This window comes from Tympanuchus pallidicinctus, unplaced genomic scaffold, assembly GCF_026119805.1.
Source record: "Tympanuchus pallidicinctus isolate F22 unplaced genomic scaffold, pur_lepc_1.0 scaffold7, whole genome shotgun sequence".
Classification (NCBI taxonomy): Eukaryota; Metazoa; Chordata; class Aves; order Galliformes; family Phasianidae; genus Tympanuchus; species Tympanuchus pallidicinctus.
The window spans coordinates 9,167,374-9,189,858 of record NW_026294791.1 but is presented as its reverse complement, the minus strand read 5'-3'; the positions used below and the strand labels follow the sequence as shown (position 1 = coordinate 9,189,858).

Genomic DNA, 22,485 nt, shown 5'->3' with positions numbered 1-22,485 from the left:
ATGTGCTTTGCAAGTAACGTTTCACAAATATTCTGTAAATCACAGGAAAATGCTTGCAGTAATGTGAAATATGACTTTCACTTGACTGTTTCACCAGAGGCCCCTAGCAGGCCATTCTCCTGTCAGCACTAACATTTGTTATGGCTAATAACACTTTCAATCACAACTATTTTGGGAAAATGGATTTATTTTCAACCTGCTTCCCCGCAAAGGAGATCCTGAGAACGCCCTGCCAAGGACACGGGCTCTTTGCAGAGCACAGGCCGTTAATTCCCAAACGAAATTTCATCTCATCGTAGTTCTCAGTCCCCTTGCCAACTTTCTGAAGCCTTTGCTTGTTTGTTTCCCACGGCCGAGATGCATTTCCACCTCTCAGGCAGCTCCTGGTAACAGCAGTAGAAAGATATTTTGGGTGCATGTTGTGGGGATGTCAGCCCCCGCTGAGTGCATGCTCACGTTGGGCTGGGGGGGATTTCATACTGAAATAAAAGTGTGGCAAAGTAATTTGGTAAAGTGCAGACTGCTTTATGGGATTGAAGGCAGTGCAGACAAGGGGTGTTTCTGGATCTCCTGCTTTCTTCCACAAAACTCTTATTAATTCAGATATTCATAGCTTTTTCATGATGCACCATTGAAATCTCAGAATGAGCACGTAGAAATTAGACGACAACAAAACAGAGCTAAAGTCCACCGTGCCGAAGGTCCCCAGGCACTCTCCCTTTGCCAAGGCCAAGCACATCCTGCTGGAGTGGATTTAGGCCCAGTTCAAACAGCTCAGTGCACTCACAGGAGAGCCACGCTGCACTACCAGGCATTGACCATTGACCCTGTCACTCCCCATGAATCCGCACCCATCTGTGCCCTCATGTCACCCTACTTACTTTTGGGTAGGTCAGATATGAGAGGTAGTGTTCTTGTTGTGAAGCTAGCAAGAAACCAAAGAGGGGAGAATTAGTAACATCAAAGGGACTGTATTAACACAGCAGAAAAGAGAATGTATGAGTATAAAGGAAAATGAGACATAATTAATGGCTAGAATTCCAGAGATATTCAATATGATGGTAGTTCCTTAATACAGATTTTTTTTTCCTACTTTTAAGGCCTTTATTAAACTTTCTCATTTTTCTCCAGGCAGAAGAGATCATGACGTCTGCCAAAGAGCAGGAGGCCATCAGGAAGCTCATGATTTTCCTTCAAGAATGGGACAAAGCTCACAAAGTTGCTCGAAGCCACATCCTAGACAACTTCATTAGAAGCAATAATGGCAAGACAGAACCAGAGCTGGAGCTGGAGTTCTCCCAGGGAGCCAGCTTGTTTCTGGCTCGCCTGGCAGCATGGCTGAGGATGACGTATCTGTTTCCTTGGAAAGCTGAAGGTGGTACATGGGAATGGGATGGAGAGGAAGGGAAAGGTCTCTACTAAAAAAAAAACTGTATAAAGAATAAGCTTCTGTATAAAAATCCAGCTGCAGAAAAGGAAAAAAAAAAAAACCTATCTGAAAATGGAACTAAAGTCACATAGCCTGTCTTTCAGGGACCTAGAATTAGGAACCTGGAATCAGGAACCCCTGCATGCCTTTGAGAGGAAGGTCCGTGCTCCCTCTAACAAAGCCCAGGTTCAGACCCCCACATTGCCAGAGTTGCCTGGGGAACACTGAGGCAGTCTGTAATTCTCTCCTTAGCCTTATCAAACAGCTACATGTACAGCACGTGCATCAACAAGCTGCTCAAGTCCATTGGCGTCTTCTTATCTGCTGCAAGCGGGTGAGTACAGAATGTCACTGCCTGAGAGGTGCTGTGGGGAAGCAGCATGCAGGCAATGGGGCTGTGGCTTGCTATAAGATGCTCTCAAATCCAAATCCACAGCTTGCCCACATCCAGAACCACTGGGTCATTGGCACAGTGTGGAAAGAGCACACTTGAAGTCTGAGCGCAGAGATGGGGTTTTCTGTGCCTGTGTTTAACATCTGAAACGAGCACGGGGTACAGCTGTAGGTGTACACAGGTGAAGCTCTGTCCCAGCTGAGCCTCAGATGCCTCGTGTTCACAGTGTCCAGGTGCCATCGCACTGCTACAGCGAGCTGGGCTCGCTCAGGAAGATGTGCTCCAAAGCAGGTGACGTTTTTGGCTTTGTTCCTCCATCCGTGCAGACGCAGATACATTATTGAATTTCTGGAGACCGGAGGTGTCTTGATGCTCCTGGAAATACTAGGGTTGAACCACCTGAAAGAAGAGGACAAAAGGGAGTCTGTAAAGCTGCTTCAGCTCATTGCAGACGCTGGCAGGAAGTACAAGGAGCTCATTTGTGAAAGCTACGGTAGGCAGTGTGTCCACCTGTGCTTTTTTCCTGATTCAGGTGAGGCTGTTCTCCCTGACCTCTGGTCCCAGGGCTGCTTGCAGCACCGAGCCACTCCTTCTTCTGCTGCCGGACAGCAGATTGCTGCAGCTGTTGGGCTGACTGGAGGGAGCTCAGAGCTCAGCTATTGTTGAGCGGTCATATTTCATCCCCTGCTCTGTTTTTAATGAGCTCACTTTCTTTACAGGCATTTCTTTTGATGCACTATTGCTGTCCCACTGCTCACAACTGCTACAGCAAAAATCACACAGCAGTTTCTATTCTTACCCACAGTTGCCTACTGCAAACCTTCCCAGCCTTCCCCGCTGGAGGCTGAGGCTTTTGTGGCACGTATGTTTTGAAAGAACAGTAGAATAATTTTTCCTATTCTTTTTTTTTTCACTCCTGTATGGTAGAAGCCAAACACCATTTATCGCCCTGTAGTTGGGATTATGGCTCACGTTGCCGGTGGCTATAGGGTGATACCTGCTGTCACAGCTTTCTCCAAGAGAGGTGGAGCAGCAGAGGGACCCTTAGCAGTGCTGCCGGCACGCGACTTAGCGCCTTTTTCTCCATGCAGGTGTGCGATCCCTTGCTGAGCTGCTGGCCACCTGCAGCTCAGCAGAGGCTCAGGAGGAGGTGCAGATCTTGCTGGCCTCTCTGGGCCGCGGCAACCCCAAGTACCAGAACCAAGTGTACAGCGGGCTGCTGGCAGTGTTGCCATGCGGCTCTCCCCGTGCCCAGCAGCTGGCTCTGCAGACACTGCACAGCATGCAGGTGAGCGGTGGGGGCAAAGGGTGCCTCCCTTGTGCCCCCGGGAGTTGGGCAGGCTACATTATGCCAGAGAGAAAGGCCTGGCCCCATTCCCAGCACTAGTTAGGGCTGCCCCATGCCTATGGGGGGACAGCGGGGAGCACTGCGCGCACCCGCCCCCCACCACCCACCACCCACCACCCACCACCCACCACCCACCACCCACCACCCACCACCCACCACCCACCACCCACCACCCACCACCCACCACCCACCACCCACCACCCACCACCCACCACCCACCACCCACCACCCACCACCCACCACCCGCCCTTGTCCCGCAGGAGCTGCTGGGAGAGACGCCCTCGGCTGTAGTGGCGCCGCTGCTGGCAGTGCTGGGCTCGGCGCACCCCGAGGTGCAGTACGAAGGTACGAGCCCTCCCACGGCGTGGTGGGGGGAAGGCCGCCCCGCGCGGGGCTCCGTAGGCGGTCGTTAGCCTGCGGCTCATTAACATGCGTCCTATTTGCATACCCAGCGTGCACCGCGGCGGAGCGACCCCGACAGCCCTGTGCTGCGCCGCCGCTCCCCCGGGCAACGCGGGGCTTTGCGGAGCCGGGAGCGGTGCGGGGGAGCGCGGGGCCGGGAGAGGAGGAGAAAAGAGCGGGGCAGGAGGAGATCGCCGTGCGCTGAGAGAGGCGGGCGGGCAGGGGGATGAGGGCCGAGAGAGGGACAGCGTTATACTCTGGTTTCTCTTCAGATCGTATAAATCTTTCGCCTTTTACTAAAGATTTCCGTGGAGAGGAACAAGCACGAGTGTCGTGGAATTTTTTGAGGCTCCGCTCCGGCGGAGCTGTCCCTGCTGTGGTTTAACGACAGAGCGAACGTTCGTGGGTGCGGTGCTTGAGCTCCCGTTGCTGCTGGGACGTTCCGACTTTGTTTCACCTTCTGCTTCTCAGCCTCGTTAGCGCAGTTCCGTGCTGCCCGCCCGCACCGCTCCCCAGCACACCCAGAGTCCCGCCCGCCCGCGCCGCGCTGTAGGCCCGCCCCGCCGTTCCGTTCGGCGGAGCGAGGCACCGTCCTCATGTGAGCGTGGGGGGGCGTGGCGCATCGTCATTAGCATACGGCTCGTTAGCATACCCAGCGTGCAGCGCGCGGTCCCGTGCGTCCCGTCCGGCTCCACCGCCCCACGCGTGATCGGCCGCCGGGAACTGACGGGGCGGCGCGGTGCGGCGCGGTGCGGCGCGGTGTCAAACTGTGCAACCGAGCGCAGCGGAGCAGAGCGGGTCGCCGTGTGCTCAGGGAGGCGGGCGGGCAGTGGGCACGGGGCCGGGCAGGGGTGGGGTTATACTCTGGTTTCTCTTCAGATCGTATAAATCTTTCGCCTTTTACTAAAGATTTCCGTGGAGAGGAACAAGCACGAGTGTCGTGGAATTTTTTGAGGCTCCGCTTCGGCGGAGCTGTCCCTGCTGTGGTTAAGGACAGAGAGAACTAAGGAGCGCTGTCTGGCGCCAGTGTCGCCCCGCGTTGGCGCTCACAACCGCCCATGTCTCACCAGGCACCCAGCTGCTACTCGCCCTCGCCCGCCGCGCCCCGCCCGCCCTGCTGCCCGGCCTGGTGGCGCTGCTGACCCCGCCCCGGAGCAAAGCGCGCGCCGAAGGTAAAAGCCGTGCTACGGCAGGCCGCGGCGGCCCGCGCTGTGCGGGTTGTGCTGTGACGTCGTACGGCCTGCCCTCCCTTCTCGCGTCTTATAAATGTGTCAAAGCATCGTTCTCACTTTCCTCGTCTTCCTCCTGCAGACCCAACGCTGCGCCCGAGGGAGCCGATGCCGGCCCACGTTCAGCAGGCAGCTGCTGCTAAAGCCGTCGGGTAAGGAAAGCTGGAGTAAAACCCACAGGAGCGTGCGGGGGGGAGGCAGAGAAACATCTTCCTTTGAGCTGGAGGTGTATAGCAGGATCAGATGCACCGTCCGCGGTTTGCTGATGACACCAGGCTGAGTGGTGCAGTTGACACAATAAAGGGGAGGAAAGTCGGCCAGAGGGAGCTGGACAGACTCAACAGTGGGCACATGAGAACCTGCCGAGGTTCAGCAGTGCCAAGTGCTGGGTGTTGCACTTGGGTCAGGGCAATCCCAGATACACGTGCAGACTCCTTGAGCGCAGCCCAGCAGAGAAGGGCTTGGGGGTCCCGATGGACAGGAAGCAGGACATGAGCCAGCACTGTGCTCCTGCATGCTGGAAGGCCAGCTGTACCCCGGGCTGCATCGACAGGGGTGGCAGCAGGAAGGAGGAGGGGACCATCCCCCTCTGCTCTGCCCTTGTGAGGCCCCATCTGGAGCGCTGTGTCCAGGCCTGGGGCCCCCAGCACAGGAGGGATGCGGAGCTGTTGGAGTGGGTCTAGAGGAGGACACAAAGGTGGAGCACCTCTTTTAAGAAGAAAGGTTGAGGGAACTGGGCTTGTTTACCCTGGAGGCTCCAGGAACACAATCACAGTCTTCCAGTGCTCGAAGGGAGCTTACAAGTAGGAGGAGTACCAACTTTTTACACAGTGTGAACAGATAGAACAAGGAGGAATGGCTTTAAGCTAAAAGAGGGGGATTTAGGTCAGATTTTAGGAAAAAAATTTTGATCGGAGGCAGTGAGTCTCTGGCACAGAGACCTCAGCCACCCAATGGAAGAATGTAGTACCTGTGATTGACCACAGAATCCTTACATTGGGCTGCTTGTGCTAAAGTCTATGCATTTATTATGAATTTCCTGCAGCGTCCACAAGATAGTGCTATGAGAACATTTCTACAAAAGCAGATGAGTTTAGTGGGTACAGGGACATAGTCTCAAAAGCAGTGACATTGGTGGTGGTTCTGCTTTGAGCCCTGAGTTCTTCACATTCATGCACATTCTGCACATTCTAGAATTTATAATGCGCCAGGAAGCTCCTACCAATAACGTAATAACTGTTTGTGAGCCAAAAACAAACAAACAAGCAGAAAAACCACTAAGTGATTGACAATGCATAGCCAGTCAGATGAGGTTCTGTCTTCTGTCCGTTGATGCTTCCATGGGGATCACACCAGGTCTGTACCAAGAGGGCCAGGCTCAATTTATTATGTGCCCCTTCCCCTGCACAGGGTAGAGGCTGATGGCCTGTCTTATTGCAGTGTATTAGCCAAGGAGTCAGCAGAAGTGGCTGAAGAGCTGATCCAGCTGAAAGTTGTGCATGGCCTGATGGTTGCAGTGGGGAACCTGGATTATCCACTCAGCCAGAGAAATGCCAGCATCTCCCTGGAGGTGAGTGTGATGGTATGCAATACAGATAGATGACATCATAGCATGCGTTCTCTTTCCAGAACACAGAACAGAAATGCTCCATGCACTGTTTTAGTGAGGTTTTTGTTTGTTTCTGAGCACAGCAGACAGACTTCACAAAGGCAGGAGTAGCACTTCATTCTGGAAATAGCTGTACTACTTGTTCTGTTTGCCTTTCTCCTGCCAGCTACCACAGAGGGTACTGGGCAGCCAGTGTTCACCCTCACACACCTGTTCTACTCTGCAGCTTGCCCTGAGGCACACCAAGGTAGTTTCCCTGGATCTAGACACCAGTACAGAATTGTAAGCAGGTTATTTTGTCCTGCTGGTGCTGCTTAAAGAGCTTTGGCTGCCTCAGCACAGATCTGTGATGACTAGGAAGACGAAGGTCCATACTGTGAGCAGTGGGAAAGGCACAGAATGAGGGACAGCTGAAAAATCAGCCTACTCAGAGTGACCTGTCTGGTAATGCAGAGGGTCAGTATGCTGTTCACCTGAGAAGACAGCGGAGTGGAATAAGGTAGGGCTCAGAGCAAGGACCAACAAGTTCCTGTACACGGAGTTCTACCTCCATACACTTGCACATCCCTTATCCCCATACACTAACTCTCTGTTCCATTGCAGTACTTTGTCCGCACATACCCCTCTGTGGAGGAGCATGTAAGGAAGGCAGTAGGACACATGCTGTTCCAGCTCTTTAAGGTAAGCATGCCTCCCTAACAGAGTTTATCAGTGGCATTAGAAGAGCTTGATCTGTTTTGCAGAGGTGTAGGGACTGTACTCCTCATAGAGAAAAAAATCCTGTCTTGAGTAAGAGCACAGAAATGAACCAAGCCCCCCTTGGAGAAGTTTTCACCTTCAGGCTGTGCTCAAAAAGATCATTTCTCTAGTTCAAACCCTGAAGAGAGCAAGGATGGATCTCAGACACCTGAAGAACTTCTGCAACAGCAAGATCTCTGTCAGGATGTGACAAGAGGTGACTCAAGTTCCTGCAAAATCAGGGCCCTCTTGCCTCTAGCTCCTGGAGTGGTGATACAGAGCACTAAGCCAAAGTAGGTCCGGAGAAGAGCAGAGACAGCACTTTTTTCATTGCACCCAGGTCCCTCCTGTTTTACCACAAGCTACCTCTGATCAAAACTAGACATAGCTAAGAGTAGTAACACCAGAAACAGCAGCTTTAATTTAAGCTCAATAGGGCCCAACAGCCATTTCGCTCTCACTGTGCTGCTGTCTTAGTATGCTGCACCAGGTACTGCAAGATAACCTAACACTATTGCTGCCTCTTCCAGGACTGTCCTGAGACCTGGTACACAAAAATAGATCCAGTCCAGGCTGAAGAATTGGCCTCCAATCTAGTGGACAGCCCCAGAGACATGACAAAGATGCAATCTGCAGAAGGTAGGCATAGAACTGGCCTCAGTCACTTAAAAGCCCCAGTTGTTTTGGACTAGTATCTCCCTCTGAAATTAAAGGGAATAGTCTGTGGTAGAAGGCAGCCAGGAGACCAGGGCTGGGGTCCAGGGCAAGAGTGAGTAACGATAGATTGGTCTTTATGTACTCTGGTATTTGTATGTCTACACACTGGAGTTCTTGGGGTAATTTTGTCCTTCTGGAGATAATCCCTACAGTGAACAAATAAGAGGCACCCATCAGCATCACCTCTCTCCTATTTGTCTATCCTCCATCCTGGCCCCTCTACCTGCTCACCTCCAGAGAATAAGATGTGTGGGGCTATCTAGACCAGGCCACACACACAAGGGTCACGGATCCCAACTTGCTACAGCTGAGCCAGTAGCAGCTTTACTCTTCTGCCCTCGAATACAGGCTTTGATGGACTGCTGAACATGGCTTCTTATGCAGCATGTTGACTAGTACATGAATTAACATTCTGGGCCACTCCTGAAGCCCAACTAAACTACTTAGGTGGGAGGGAGTGACAGGGTGTTACCTGCCTGCTGCTGTAAGAGCTGATCCACTCCCTGAAACATTGAGCTTTACTGAAGTAGAGGAGGCTTGTTTAGAGGCCCTTTTTCCCCCCTTGCTTGGGAAGTTCTACGCCACAGGATTTCAATTAAAAGAGAACATTTATTTTAAATTATTTTTATGCAAACATTACAAGTGTAAAGACTTCAAAAATAAATCTACTAAGAAATTAGGGTACCTCTACAGCACTAGACAGTCGTCAGGGACTGTAAAGACTTTAGCAAACATCAGCAAGAAATGTTTTAAGGTTGAAGTTAATTAAATACAGGAACATTTATTTAATTGAAAAAACATCGTAAAATACTGATTATCTTTTTTAAACCATTACATATAGTCCATTTTCTTCCTAGAAAAAGTTCTGCAGTGTTTTCAAGCACATCTGGAATCAAAAATTACATGTACATTAGAAAGTTGTACGTGTATCTACTTCTCTAATAGAAGTCCATTGTCATTAATAAAGGACCAGATATGAAACATATCTAGCAGACTCTCAGCCCTCCTCCCCCAGGCCTTGAAGGGGAGCTTTCCAGCAGAGTCTCTACAGAGTACCCGATACAAGACACGAAGAGAGATAGGCTGCAAGGTTTGCATCTCTCAGGCACCCTACTGCATTTAATAGTAGTTACACAAACCACTGACAAACGTCCAAGACATACAGAAGATTGCTTGCAAACCAGGTCTTGCTGTATTTACTGATGCCTCTGCTTTCTTATCTTTTTGCTGGCTTGCTCTTCTAGTTGCATGGCTACTTCCAGAGCATCCAGTGTTTCTGTGAAGGAAGAGAGGAGTGACAGGGTTACTGATCTGAAAACTGAACTCCCTGGCCCAACTGCTCCACTCAGCAGTTCAGCTGATGCTCTGTTTACTCTGGAAGTGCAGACAATAAGACCAGTCCAGCCTGGTGATCAGCTAGGAGTGACCAGAGGTATAAGATACAGGCTGGTGTTACTTCAGAGTTAAAAAAAAAAGATTAGTGGAAGTGCAGATTAAGAACACATCTCCTGAGTAGACACTACCTCAAGAAGCATTAACATACCTCTGGCACTAAGAAAGTTTCTTGAGCTCTCTTCTATGAAGTACTTAGCTCTGCTCACAAATGTCTCAAGGTCGTAGTCTGGTTGTTCTGTGATTCCCAGGAGGTAGTCAAGTTCAGTTGTCATTTTCTGTATTTACAAGAATGAACACAGTAAGAAACTGATTTTCTAGAAAGTCAAGTTTCAATGTGTCTGGCACACCAAAGCAACCGAGCTGAGCTTCTACAGACAACTTTATCAGTCTGTGCTCATTAGCAGCAGATGGAAGTTGCTAAGTGGAAGAGACAGGGACTGGCTGGTCACAAGCACCAGAATTCCCCAGTTTTACCTGTTGGGCAAGAAACCACAGGGGAAAAAAAAAAAAACAAAACAGCAGTAAGGGAAATGTAATACCATTTAATTACAGCCCACAGCCTACCCAGCAGCACTGGGTTCAGACAAAGCAAGCTGCTGTCAGCATGACAAAGCATCTTGAGCTGGGCTTCCCTCTTTACCTGTCTCAGTTCTCGAAGCTGTTCTACAACCTTCTCCTCCCGTTCACCAATTTGACTCATAGCTTCACGGAAATTAAACAGGTGGGGACAGAGATCTTCCTCCTCGTCCTTGGACAGCTGCAAGAAAACAGCTTAAGTAAGAACAGCAAGTTGTTTCCAGCTTTGAGATCTTTTCAGCCCACTGCACACACATACGCTGCGACGAAGACCTGAGCTTTCTTCTCTCATTTCTGCTTCCTCAATCTCCATTTGATTCTGTGTTTCGCCACCTCCATTATGAGGACTGATCTCTTTCACCCTGCAACAAGAATATTTGCCACTTAGTATCTTTCAGCAATTTCAGGACTGTGGTATCACAAGGCAGCTGCTGTAGTTCATCAGTGCCCAGCAAAAAGCATTTGGCTTTATTAAAAGAAATTCTAAACACTGTCACACCTGGAACAAGCTCACATAGAAACTCCAAAGGGCTGTGAGAAAAAAAGATGAAAGATGTTTGCTTGCACATCCAGTGTAGCCATATCAAGCTAGGACCTCTCCTGGAGAGTGCTGAATACACAGTACCAAGTGCCAGTAAAGCCTTTCACAGAGACACGTCAGCTTGGTCTGTTACAATCAACTAAGAGGACTTAGTATGGAAACAACAGGAGTAAGGTGGTCTCCTTCCCTGCCTCAAACAAACAAACAAACAAAAAAACCTCTCCATAAAAAGGAGAGTCCTTATTTTGTCCTTATTTTGTAATAAGGACAGAAGTCATGGCTGATGACATGGAGCTAGGTGTCAAGCATCAGCTAGGCACTTCATCCCACTTACCAGCATCAGCTTTGTATTTTCAGTGAGTTTTAGCCTACCTATTCCCTTTCCAGTGGCCTGAATTTGCCTTGTGCACCAGCAGTGAAACCAATGGGAGCAAGCAAAGCACAGTGCAAGTGTGCAAGTCAGATGCTTCATTTTGTCTTGTGCTTTCAGGTGATCAGGAATGACTCCACCAAAAGAAAAAAAAGCAACTTCAATCCTGAGCCTGAACCAAACCTCTGAAGATTCATTGTGCTCCTGAACGTTCATGACTTTTCTCTTGAGTTTTCCTGCTAAGGAGGGGACCAAGAGGCCTTTTATGACATAAATGAAAGCTACAAGGTCTGAAGTACACAAGTTTTATCTTGTTAACATAGGACAAAAATCACAGACTCTGCAGCCACTGTACAGAACCATGCAACACAGCATCAGCAAGGGAAAATTCAAATACCACTGATCCTCGTGAAAGAGGGAAGGCTTTAGCTGTTTCTTTAGCTGTTGTGCTGACATTCAAAATACAAACTGCTTTCTCTGCAACCAGAGTCTGCCTATCCTTTTTCACTCATCATTTCACTGGAGATGTAAAGGCTGCTCTTCTCAGGTATTCCAGGGTTCAGCAAGACCCCCAGGGAACTCTAGAGATCTGTTCCTGCAAGTCTGTCTTTCAGGTGCCCAAGATGAACCACGGAGCATTCAAATTCACACTCCCACCATCTGCTACCAAGCACCTGAGTTCTCTGGGTTCTTTAGATTTCATTCAAGTGGTATCATACCCTACTAGCTCATATTAAAGTCCACAGTAAACACCTAGCGGTGTTGTGCATAATCTGTAGGGTTATGTCAGGGAATGTTCTTAGTGCACACTATGGGTGGAGGTCACCACTCAGGACACTGCCAACAGGGTATACTTCCTACAAAAAACAGGGCAGTTTGAAGCCTACCTCTGAAGAAAGGACAGTCAAAACATAATCTGCAGTAATAGAATCCTTAAGTCAGAAAGTCATACCTGTCAGCGTATCTCAGTGTGTTTAAGGTGTACTCGCATGAACTCATGCCTGGAGAAATCATTGCTATCTGCAAACAGAAAGCCACAGTGAGTTCCATGTCTGCCTTTTGCTCAAGCTCTTGGCCCTGCAGATCTCAGTAGGCAGCTGGGACACGTTAGGGAAAAGGGTCAGAGTTGAGACACTGGCCATGTATGTTTTTCTGTACGGCTCCTATGGAGCAGAGAAAAGTCTGTTTTCCACTGACTTCTTGTGCACGCGTGGTGCTGCACCTTCCCAGGAATTAGGTGTGCTTTGAGAGCACGCCACGCACTACTGCAGATCCACTGTATGAAAATGACTTGTGCTGCCTTCTTCCTGCTGAGACTGGAGCAAAGTTCCCTGCAGATTTGACACCAAAATTCCATCCTAGAAGAGGAGCGTGCAGCTACCTGGTCAAATTGCAACACTCGCAAACAGTGAGTGGGTTTAACTGTATCACAAACATACTTACCATGCAGGTCCTTGAGTTGGTTCCTATGAAAGAGTCCCTCAGCACCTGGGTCAACTTGCTTTCACGGAAAGGAGTGTAAGATTTGTTCTGGCCTAAAGCTCTGATACATTCCTAAGAAGAGACAAGTTTTGTGAGCATAGTATCTGTATCTCTTTTTAAGCAGCTCTGCAAACTACAGCCACCAGCAGGCTGAAGAATCATCATCTCTATTGCTCTCTACGTGCTTCCTAGCCTTGTAAGTACACTCCACATATCTGACCAGCACAGATACCACATACCATCATATATAGAAAACAACAGAAACACAAAAACAAGACAACTTGAATGAAGCTTCAAATGGCTGTGACAGCGTTAGACTTGACGGGACTATGCAACTGTACTGCTTTCCTGGAAACATACTAAGAGCAAGCATAATACATGTGATTTATCAGGGTTATTAAAATACAAAACTGAGATCCTTTTGGCTATTCTTTTCCCTTGCGCTGGAAAGAAACAGAGTAGATTACCTCAAAGTCAAACAAAATCCTGTGTTGATTAGCACCATTTGCTCTCTGAGCTATAGCTCACCTTCAAAGCCAGCAAGCTTTTATTGATTTCTGCACCTTCCATTCGTGTCTGTCGATCAGCACTAGATGTGTCTGCACCTCTCTCATTTCCTGCCAAATCCACCAAGGAAAATTTGCCAACCAATTTCCCTCTCTGACGTAGTATGATTTGGAAGCAGGCATGTGACCGTGAAGAGCTAGCATTTGCAAAAGTCTGCCCAGATGTCCTACAGCAAAGATGCAAACAAGTGTCAGAGCTGCATCACTGGAGATTCAAAGGTCCCAACAGCATTAAAGGCCTGCAGCCATTTAATTAAGTTCTTTAACCCACACAACAGTACCTCAGGTTTGCATGAATTATGGAATCACTTCTGTTACCATGCTGCCCAGCTCAACTCAGACAGCCTACATAAGAATAACTTTGACTGCTAACACCTCATATACATTCAGAGCTGGAAGAGATACCTTCAGCCCAGCATTTTCCTGCCACTAAACATTAGCTGTGCTAGCACACTGCAGTCATTGTAAATCCCTCTCTCCAGCCAAGCAGGCTTGCTGCTTAGCCTCTGCTGTGCAACTGTTCCTGCCTGTCACTGCTAGGGATTGAGTCTGCCGTACCATAAACTTCACTGTGACTTTCACTACCATTTGTTCCCTAAGAGGGCTGGCAGGTTTGTAGTCCCACCCACATCCCTGCTCCCAGGTGAACGGGGAAGGGGGTTGCCCTGAAATATTGTTGAGGGAGGCAGGAGGCTGAAGCATTAAACAGTTCCTGGCTGAAACATCACCCAAAACAGGATGCACAGCAGAGCATTAGTGGAGCTTTGAGGATGCACACATCTGCCCGTGCAATGTAATACAGCTGCCAAGAAGTTCTTGGCCAAGTAATATTTCCATAGCAGGTATATCTTATGAGACAGCTAGAACTTGTTAATACAGAACTTAGCCCCTGATTGAAGACGTACCAGTGCAGTGGTAGCAATGCTCCACTCATAGTCTGCAGCCAGGCCTGCCAAATTGAGCATCCAAGCCTACAGCAACTCCTATCAAGGACTTCTTAGAGATCTTCAAATGACATGTAGCCTTTTTGCTGCTATCAGAACAGCTCATCTGGCCTGCAGTTAATCCTAACACTTTTGCAACTACAGCTTGATGCCAGCTGCTCTTCCTTGATCTCACACACTCTCAGGGAGCAACTTAAGCTCCAGTATACCAGCTGATACTTCTAAACTGGAGTCTGCCTGCTTCCTAGATGTGACACAATGGAAAGGCTGCTTTGATGCAAATATTTCCTTTCTTCTGGAGATGCGTGAACATGTGGCCACTATGGAAGAAAGACTAAATCCATGCCTGCTAGTCCTTCACTATGTAATCCCCTTGTTTTCATGCAGATCAGTGCCTGTCTGCTACTGGGAACAACAGGCTCCTTGTTTGAAATCCAAACACCAGCTACAAGCATCACTTTTTGCAGACACAGAGTACAAAGACACAGTTGCTTTCTTATTGTTTTAAGGCATCAAACCTGCAAGCACTGCCCATCTCAATCATTCTGATGACATCTTCAGCACAGCTGACTTGTTTCTCTTGCAGACCAACAACCTGAACCTGCTGCTTGCCATCCTCCAGGACTCGAAGCTTTGCCTTCTTATTCAAGAGATCAAACACCTATATTCAGGCAATAAGATTGAGGCAAATTTGAACAAAGACTCCTTGCAGGTAGCCTGTATTGGCTTTACAGAGAACATCACATTGAACAGAGGCTTAACAGATAGAAAAAAAAAAAAGTATATTTAATTCAGCCACATGTAAAACATACAGCCAGAATCAGGCCAGGATTAAAAGAAAACAAGAAGTCTTACCTTTCCATTATATATTTCAAAGAAAGTCACATAGACTTCCAGGTCCTGACTCCTGTACCTGGGCTGGCTTAGAAGAAAGAAGACATCTTGTGCTGGTGAAGGAAGACAGGAACTTAGTTAAGTAGCTTAAAAACTTAGTTAACTAGCTTAGTTAAACTAGCTCCTAGTTGCTGTTGAACTACTGCTGATTATCACTAGCCATAAAGCAGTGACTAGCAGCTTAATGACAGCCATCCTAAGCAAATTCTAATGAAACAATTAGTGACGTGCTGCCATCTGAAAACCAGTTTCAGCAGCACTGTCATCCAGAAACCAAGAACAGGGATATGGATGCTTCTACTGCCAACATTACCTGCAGACAGCAACTCATGCTGGTCTACTAAGATCAGCGTAAGTAAAAGCTGCACACGCATCCCCCTGACATGGGGAACATCAAGACCTGTTACTGCTTTGGACAGGCCTGCAAAAGCCAAGCATTTGTTTGAAATGCTTCCTGCAGAGAACCTAGACAGCACTTGCATGCTGCTGGAGATGATATACCAGAACAGTTGGCCCTTTGGTTGAACTTAACCGACCTGCTGCACTGACAGTTTCACAATACGCCTTTCTATAAGAAAAGTAGAACTCAGAACAACCAGTTTGTGACACTTTCTAGGCATTACATCAAGGAGGGGCTTGTGAGCAACCTGCTTCCTGTACCTCCTGCTGTTTAAACAGCCCCACTGATGAATCAGAACTTAAGTACTCCATGCATCTTTTACCAGAAACATTTTAAATAATCCTGTAAAAACAAAGCATATCTATTTAGGAAAAGCATGCACAAGTTTGGTTTTCATATCTTAAGAATCAACTTACATGCAAAAGCATATATGCCTTTGGAGGCGTTCTGCGCTCTCCCAGAGAAGTCTCCACCCATAGTCTATTAAAAGAAAAAGCCATCAGAAGTAAAGTGCAGCTCAAAAGCAAGGCAGGCAACCTGATTATAATCCCAAGGACATACTAGGAAGTTATCATGTACGTGATCTGATGTGAATGAGATGATTACAGCAATACAATGAAGTTATTTGCTGTTTCCCTGTCAGTTTAGAGAGGAGATTTGGACCATGCAAAGTGTCAGTTAAATGCCTGTAAGATTCTGGAGTGCTGGCCACTGCATTAGAGTTCAATGGAGCTGTTCCTCCAAGAGGAAAAAGACATGATTTTCCTCACAACTTCAGAAGAAATACTTAAAGCTACAGAAAAGGAGGATTAACAACTAAAACTGTTAACAGTTTAATGACAAAACCCTTAAGACCCAAGTTCCTTGTATAATCTCATAACAAAGAACTTCAACATACATTATCTTAAGCTATAAAATGATTCTTTGGAGGGGAAAAAAAAAACCAAACAAACTTACATGCGTCTTGCCACTGCCTGTCTGACCATATGCAAAACATGTTGCCTTTCCACCCTCAAAAATTGTCTGTACAAGAGGCCTAGCAGTGAACCTGGATATTCAGAAGATAAGAGACAGTTAAGGCAAGCATTTCACATCCTACTTTATCAGTTTTCCAACAGAAGCAAATAAAAGCAAATCCTTAGATAGTTAGCAAGGCCATGCAAAAACCATGTTAGACTTTTTAGTTGTTTGGTTTCCTCCAGAAAGGAATTTCCTATTTATTTCAGGTAGCAGTTTAATTTAAGCCAGGCTGTCACCCAGCTGTAGCTCAACACTTTTTATCGTTCCAACGAGAAGAAAGCATTACCTGTACACCATTTCATTAGAAGCACTTTCATCAAATGAAAAGTCAAATCTAAATGTTTGGGTTTCAAGGTATTTTGTTAGGTCCACTTTCTGCTTTGGCTCATGCACCAGAAGGACACACTTGCTTGGAACAGTAATCACATCACATTCCTTTTTGTTAATTTCTGTTGACAGAAGAGAGACTCAGTTTTAACATGAATAAGCCATATCAAACAGCTCCAGATCAGGGCTGCTTCATCAGCACGCTCACCTTGTTTATTCAGAGGGCGCTTCCTGACACACACACAAATTCTATGTTCTTCTATCTGAGAAAAAATAGGAAAACAAGTAATTATGTTCCTGTTTCACCTACTTAGAATTACAGAGAAAAATTGCATGGTTCCTCACATCAACTTTCACATGCACTGAGTAATTTCTGAGAGGTGCTGAGGCAGAGTACAACTCATGAAGTAGGTCTTGAAGTCCATCAAACACAGAGGGAACACTGCGAGCAGCTTGCCTTTGAGTAGCATACTCAACATATCTTGCAGAAATGCTCCTATGCTGAAGCATCCCAAACATTCTGTACTATATCAATAACATTCAGTTGCTGGACAGCTGTCCAGCAAGATCTGGTATTACTACTGCAGCTTATCCTACACTGGACAGGTTAGTGACCTCACATTTACTGCCAGGTGCCTCAGGATCACAATATGCTCAGGATTTCCCAGGAGCTGTGATGCACTGATTTGCTCATATGCTAAAATCCTCAGTACAAAATAAATAAGTCAAATGGTCTGTGCTGCAGTCAGTGGCCTCAGTGTTTCCTTACTGGGTCAGACAGGGATATTGGCTGGCAGTCTAACGTTGCTCTGAATTCCCTGATCATCCGTGCAAACTCCCAGTTTGGACAATTGCTGTCAATTTCCTGCATGTAAAAGACAAAATCAGACAAAGGTAATGAGCCCGTTATAGCTGTATGTATATAAATACATTTTGGTTTTAACTGCCACGATATGCTACCCTATAGCATCTCCTTTCTGGAATAGTACTACCTGTGCACGTTTTATCCTGATTTCACTAAGTTGAGCCCTCTTCTCTTCTCTCTTGTTTTTCATCTTCTCCATCTCTTTCACAATGTTAGATTTTCTTCGAACTAGATAAAAATGAAAGCGTTTCCTTGAATTAAATTTTCACCCTATGTTTTAAACACATTTTATACTGCCCTGTTACTCTAAGGGCAGAATTTCTAAGGAGATATCACTATGATAGAATTCCACATTTATCATACAAGTACTTCAGTCATCCAGTCTTACTGCCAAAGGCACCTTTTCAAAGTGCTAGCCTAGGAGCAGACGAAGTAGCACAGCGATGCACCACTGACTGGTGAACCAGTTCTTAGCCACTGCTCCCTGGTACCCCACTGCTCCCTGGTACCTGGGCTCTGTGAAGAGCTTATTCTAGCAGAAGGCAGATTATCCTCTGTAATGCCATTCCCATTTGGAAGCACATTTTCTGGAGCACAGCGCAGCTTACTAGCCCTGGTTTGGCCAGCTGCAGAAAGAAGCCAGACCAAAAGACAGTAAGTAGAACCCAAAGATTAAGAACTATTTGTTATTTGTGAAGTCTTACAGACCTCAAGTATTCCTCTGCTCTGATTGTGGATTGGTTCAGAGAACAAGCTTGCATGCAAATACTTATTTTTAAATCCAGATTTTATTCAAAGCTACAAATCAATGCCACATCAGCTAGGCAAGAAGTTAATATCAAACCTCTTATTTGAATATCTTAATTCATGAGGCACATGCATCACTATTCATGGAGAAGGTCTCATTGAGAGAGAGAACTACAGTTTCACAGTAACTCAAGCAGGCTCAAGTTCTTGCTTTACTCAACCAGCATAGCTAGAACTCCTACCAGTGTAGTCAGAGCCTGTTGTGAGTACTAAGGCACTTTGCTTCCTGCTCGCCCTGTGAATGCTACTTGGTGCTGTTAAGCAGGTACCACATTAAAACACAAGACCTGCTGCAGCTGTCTGGTTAAGGAAGCACATTGTTCTTCAACAACACCGTTTCCCATGTCCTTTGATAACTCCTTCAGGCAGAAGCCCCAGATATTTACATAGCATTGGACCTCCCCCTCTTGCTTTATATGTGAAAGGGTAGAGGCTGCTCCTGTTCCTAGATAGGTAGTTTACTTAATTCAATACATACAGAGCACGTTGCTTCATATCAGCAATTCTCTAAGTTCTTTCTGTACTCACCAGGAACTGCCAAGTTGTTTCTTATTTGTGTAGAAGTACAGGGATCCACCCCCATCTCATTTTCCTGGAGGTTGTGCTGAGATTCTGTGATGACAGACATCCTGGAACGGCCCCGCACAGCTTTGGAAACAGAAACTCAAGGTCAGCGTCACCTATCAGACACTCAGGCATTTGAAAATAATTGTGTTCAGATGTGCAGGCTGTGACTAAAAAGACCGTTTCCAAATTTGAGACGTTAGCAAAGTCTAGGATGAAGCAGTGCTGGAAAGATAGGTGGGTGAGAAATGACCACCACAGAAAAACAAACAGTTCATTCCAGATTTGCAGCTTCAGTGAATTTCTTGTCAGATATCACTAGGGATTCACTAATATGGCTGTTCCAAATCTTAAGACCTAGCAAGGAGGTAGTTACATCACAGACAAATGGAAAAATCCTCTGAAGCTTCACACCTGCAGGCTACAAATTAACTGATGGTGACAGCAGAACTGCAATCTGGCAGCTGCTCAAAATGAATTTATCCAAGGCTGTACCACTAATTTTGCTTTACAGACTACAGATCGAGTTATCTAGGAAAGCCAGGACAAAAATCATTTTTTCCACATCCAAAGATAAAACTGGTCAAGGGCTGGATCAAACCATCACAAACCCAAGCCCAGTACAGAGAGCACGGGGTGCCACAGTGGAATGGCAGCTTAATGACACTAATTTCAGCTAAAGGACTTTACACAGTCAATATGAAATGTGGCAGTGGAGACTAACTAAGGTTTTGTTCTCTGATTGAGAACAAACCACTTGCAGAGCTTCCTAGGGAAGGGATAGGAACATACACCTCAAGAGATTTGTAAAAAAGCAAATCTGGTATGAAAAATAGAAGTGTGCTATGAAAACCAGAACTAACCTCCAGCAATCACAGGAATTTACCCAGAATCAATCACTATGATTTCAAAGGAAATCATGCTTAATGTGAAACAAATCTCAACTTCAATTCTGGATCAAATTCCTTACAATTGTGCACATGAAATTCAGTGCTCATGTGTTAGAATTTTTACCTGCAATCTTCTGCTCAGGTGCAGAGACATTAGATGTCACTGCTGCAACTTTAAGAACAAGAAGAATCAGTTTCATTATACTCAGATGGTACATTATTCCATTTCCTTTTGTCAAACATGCCCAGACCTGATTTCATCACAAACTCAGCACTTGTAACAGTGCTCCTGGACAGGCATACCTGCCAGAGGATTTGCTCCACTTCAGTGGTTTGGATTCAAGTCATTTCTGTACAGAGAACATACAGCATCTGCTAAAATTCTTACTGCTTCACAGAACTTAGACAGCATCTGTTTTCAAGTTCATCCTAAAAGCGCTGCTTCTCTCACTTCCTTTAATGAGAAGGAGACAGGCACCTTCTGATCTTTGATTTGTTTAGTCTAAGGACTGACTCCTGAAGTCAACATTAGCTTCCTAATTGGTGCAGCACAGAGTTTGCTATGAGACTTACTTCCTGACACTCATGTAGTGCAACTATAATATAGATAATATTTGATGACTGATCAGTTGCTTCCCTCCAGCACTCTGAGCAGGTCATCAGGGACAAGACTGTGCCAGAAGCAAAGGCAACAAACACTTCACATTTGTAATTACATTTTATATGTCAGGAAAGCAGCAACCTCTGTGAGGCCATTTGCCCCCCTCCCCACAATCAGTCAATGTCTGAATTAAAACACCTTTATTTTTCCAGCTGGCTGTCCATTAACTGATTTGTCTAGAGATAATCACTACTTTATCACATCATTTTTCTTGCCATTCACAAGATCTATGGAGAATTCTCTGCATTTGAGAAACATCAGCATGCTTAGTACAGAACAACTTTTGACAGATTGAGTTTCTTGAACTACTCCTCTCTCTCAGGTACAAAGGGATTTGTACAGTTGATTTCCAATATTAATTTCCCTTCTCTTGCATTGTATACAGACTGTTTTCTGTTTGCAAAGCTACATCCAAAACTTTAAACCTCACAGCAGCAGGAACTTCCTAGCAGCATTTAAAGCCACATAGCATAACTACAACAATGCCACAGAAAAGGGCAGCATATAAGAAAATCCCAGCTTACAGGAACAGGAGAGCAACTGGTTGGCAAAGTTCTGCACTCAGGCGCGTGAAGCATTGGTACAAACTGGTGTGCTGTTCTTAGCACTGCCTGAACGAGCAGCCTTGTGCTGCACTAAAATGGAACACCGTGGCCACAGTGGAAGACCAGCATTTCACAGGGATGGAACAGAACAACATTTTCTCACCTTCCCGTGGAGCAGGGATTTTTGAAAGAGTTGATCTACGCTTCTGTTTCTGGAAAACAGTGAGAGCTATTAATAATCAGAATAAGCCAGGAACACAAAGGACAGCACTACAGAACAGCATTAATGCAGCAAGGATTTCTGATTAATGTCTGTGATACAGAACACAAAGTCAGATGTCTCCAACTTGTAAGAGCAGCAGTATTATTTATAACAAGGCCTGGTTTTAAGTGTGCTGTGGTCACGTTATTAACTGGGGAGGCTAAAGCACTTACCTGCACCGTTACATTCTCTTGCAAAGGAAGGTTCTCTTTCACTTCTGCAGTAGGTAGGTCTTCTGCTAACTCTGGATTTAATGTTATCACATCATCAATCTCAATCTGCAAGAGCAAAGAGAAGATTTGACATTTCCTTTTATTAATGTTGATTTTCAAGACAGGCAAATAAACCTGAATCACTGCTTGCCAAACGTTAAAATTGCCCTTAAGGGCAAGACAACAGTTAAGATTCTATTTGAATAGCCTACATGCAGCTGCACTAGAAGAAATGTGCCGGTTATGCCATTTACCCTCATCTGCCAAACACCACGCAGCTCTGCAGGTGCCATAGAAGAGCTCTGTGAGCACAAAAGATAGGCAAAGCACATCAAGAGCCTTTAATCTCTTACAGCTAATCTTAGTAAATCCCAGTGACTTCTGTGCTAGCAGAGCATTAAGAGGTGACTGCGCTTACTGAAATAAACTTCAAAGAGCTACTTAGACCCGGGGAAATGAAGGGTTCAGCATTTAATCCACAAGCCAACGCACCTGCATTCTCAGTGACAGCCCCAAGTGAGTCCACGCAGATCCAGCTGTGCCTCCCGCCCGCCCCACCCAGCGCAGCCACAATCCGCGAGCCCGATCACAATGCGCAGCGTTCCATAGCGCCCGGGGCAGCGCTGAGGGCCCCGGCCCTCTCGTTTCAGCTGCTCCAACCCCGAAGGACTCTTGTGCAAAAACAGCAGCGCGATCGCGGCGGCCGGCACGGAACGCGCCCACCTGAGCAGTGGCGTGAGGGAGCAGGGCACCGCAGCGGGCAGGAGGCCCTGGAGGCAGGCCGTGCCCAGCGCCCGCCTGGCGACACGGGGCCGCGTGCCGCAAACCCGCGGATAACGCCGGCCGGCGCGCAGCCCTCACCTCCTTGCCCTTGACGACGCCCGCCTCGCACCACTCCACCGACACGGAGCGCTGCTGCGCGTCCACCGTCTTCACCGTCGCTTTGTGGATCAGACCTGAAAGGAGGAAAGTCGGGAAGGAGCCGCGAACGCCGCCGCCCGATCCCGCGGCAGAGACCCCCGCCCGCCCCGGAGCCTCGCTCTGCTGCTCACCGTGGCTGCGCTGGATGTTGACGACTCGCCCGGGACAAATGTGGCGGTAAAGCCGCGGATCCATGGCGCGGCGCTCCGTTCCGGCGGAGACGCGCGGACGGGCAACGGCCGCTCGTTTAAACGCCGCGCGCCGCAGGGCCTACCGGGAAAACGCGGCGGGGGGACCACGAGTCCCAGCCTGCCTTGAGCGTGGGGGGGCCGGCAGTCGCAGCGAGGGAGGAGGGGCAGCGGCAGCGCGGTGCGGGC

General features: G+C 47.3%; 2 protein-coding genes and 2 non-coding genes across 8 annotated transcripts; 3 read left to right on the top strand and 1 right to left on the bottom strand.

The window, feature by feature from the left end:
* The first annotated feature begins 806 nt into the window (after positions 1 to 806).
* Positions 807 to 11,231, top strand: ARMH1 (armadillo like helical domain containing 1). Its single transcript, XM_052666392.1, has 12 exons — positions 807 to 887; positions 1,132 to 1,355; positions 1,695 to 1,763; positions 2,150 to 2,316; positions 2,915 to 3,111; positions 3,432 to 3,516; positions 4,644 to 4,745; positions 4,885 to 4,954; positions 6,243 to 6,372; positions 7,015 to 7,092; positions 7,680 to 7,805; positions 10,884 to 11,231. The coding sequence occupies exons 1-12, from the start codon at positions 840 to 842 to the stop codon at positions 10,935 to 10,937; spliced, it is 1,350 nt and encodes a 449-aa protein (XP_052522352.1). The 5' UTR covers positions 807 to 839; the 3' UTR covers positions 10,938 to 11,231.
* On the top strand, positions 3,826 to 3,940 carry LOC128072885 (U5 spliceosomal RNA). The gene has a single exon (XR_008202492.1). It is a non-coding gene; the product is annotated as a U5 spliceosomal RNA (small nuclear RNA).
* LOC128072883 (U5 spliceosomal RNA) lies at positions 4,433 to 4,547 on the top strand. The gene has a single exon (XR_008202490.1). It is a non-coding gene; the product is annotated as a U5 spliceosomal RNA (small nuclear RNA).
* On the bottom strand, positions 8,456 to 22,374 carry KIF2C (kinesin family member 2C). Of its 5 annotated transcripts, none has more exons than XM_052666387.1 (22): positions 22,240 to 22,374; positions 22,049 to 22,143; positions 21,149 to 21,253; positions 20,877 to 20,925; positions 19,632 to 19,679; positions 18,582 to 18,701; positions 17,756 to 17,872; positions 17,374 to 17,474; positions 17,151 to 17,246; positions 16,590 to 16,644; positions 16,341 to 16,503; positions 15,992 to 16,082; positions 15,451 to 15,514; positions 14,596 to 14,687; positions 14,259 to 14,401; positions 12,759 to 12,963; positions 12,192 to 12,302; positions 11,701 to 11,768; positions 10,097 to 10,199; positions 9,902 to 10,018; positions 9,410 to 9,536; positions 8,456 to 9,142 (listed from the first exon to the last, which is right to left on the bottom strand). In XM_052666387.1, the coding sequence occupies exons 1-22, from the start codon at positions 22,301 to 22,303 to the stop codon at positions 9,063 to 9,065; spliced, it is 2,214 nt and encodes a 737-aa protein (XP_052522347.1). In that variant the 5' UTR covers positions 22,304 to 22,374; the 3' UTR covers positions 8,456 to 9,062. The 5 variants fall into 5 exon arrangements, with proteins under 5 accessions (XP_052522347.1, XP_052522348.1, XP_052522350.1 ...); XM_052666388.1 differs by having other exon boundaries at positions 19,632 to 19,673; XM_052666390.1 differs by lacking the exon at positions 17,756 to 17,872.
* Between the last annotated feature and the right edge of the window lie 111 nt (positions 22,375 to 22,485).

Bases quoted from the DNA above. Each gene is read 5' to 3' on its own strand.
- ARMH1 (XM_052666392.1), top strand. From the start codon at position 840: ATGAATCCGCACCCATCTGTGCCCTCATGTCACCCTACTTACTTTTGG. The intron at 1,356-1,694 runs GTTTCCTTGGAA...CTTATCAAACAG, and splicing joins TGGCTGAGGATGACGTATCT to CTACATGTACAGCACGTGCA. The intron at 6,373-7,014 runs GTGAGTGTGATG...GTTCCATTGCAG, and splicing joins ATGCCAGCATCTCCCTGGAG to TACTTTGTCCGCACATACCC.
- KIF2C (XM_052666387.1), bottom strand. From the start codon at position 22,303: ATGGATCCGCGGCTTTACCGCCACATTTGTCCCGGGCGAGTCGTCAAC. The intron at 20,926-21,148 runs GTAAGTGCTTTA...ACTGTTTTCCAG, and splicing joins AAGAGAATGTAACGGTGCAG to AAACAGAAGCGTAGATCAAC. The intron at 11,769-12,191 runs GTAAGTATGTTT...TTCTGTTTGCAG, and splicing joins CCAACTCAAGGACCTGCATG to ATAGCAATGATTTCTCCAGG.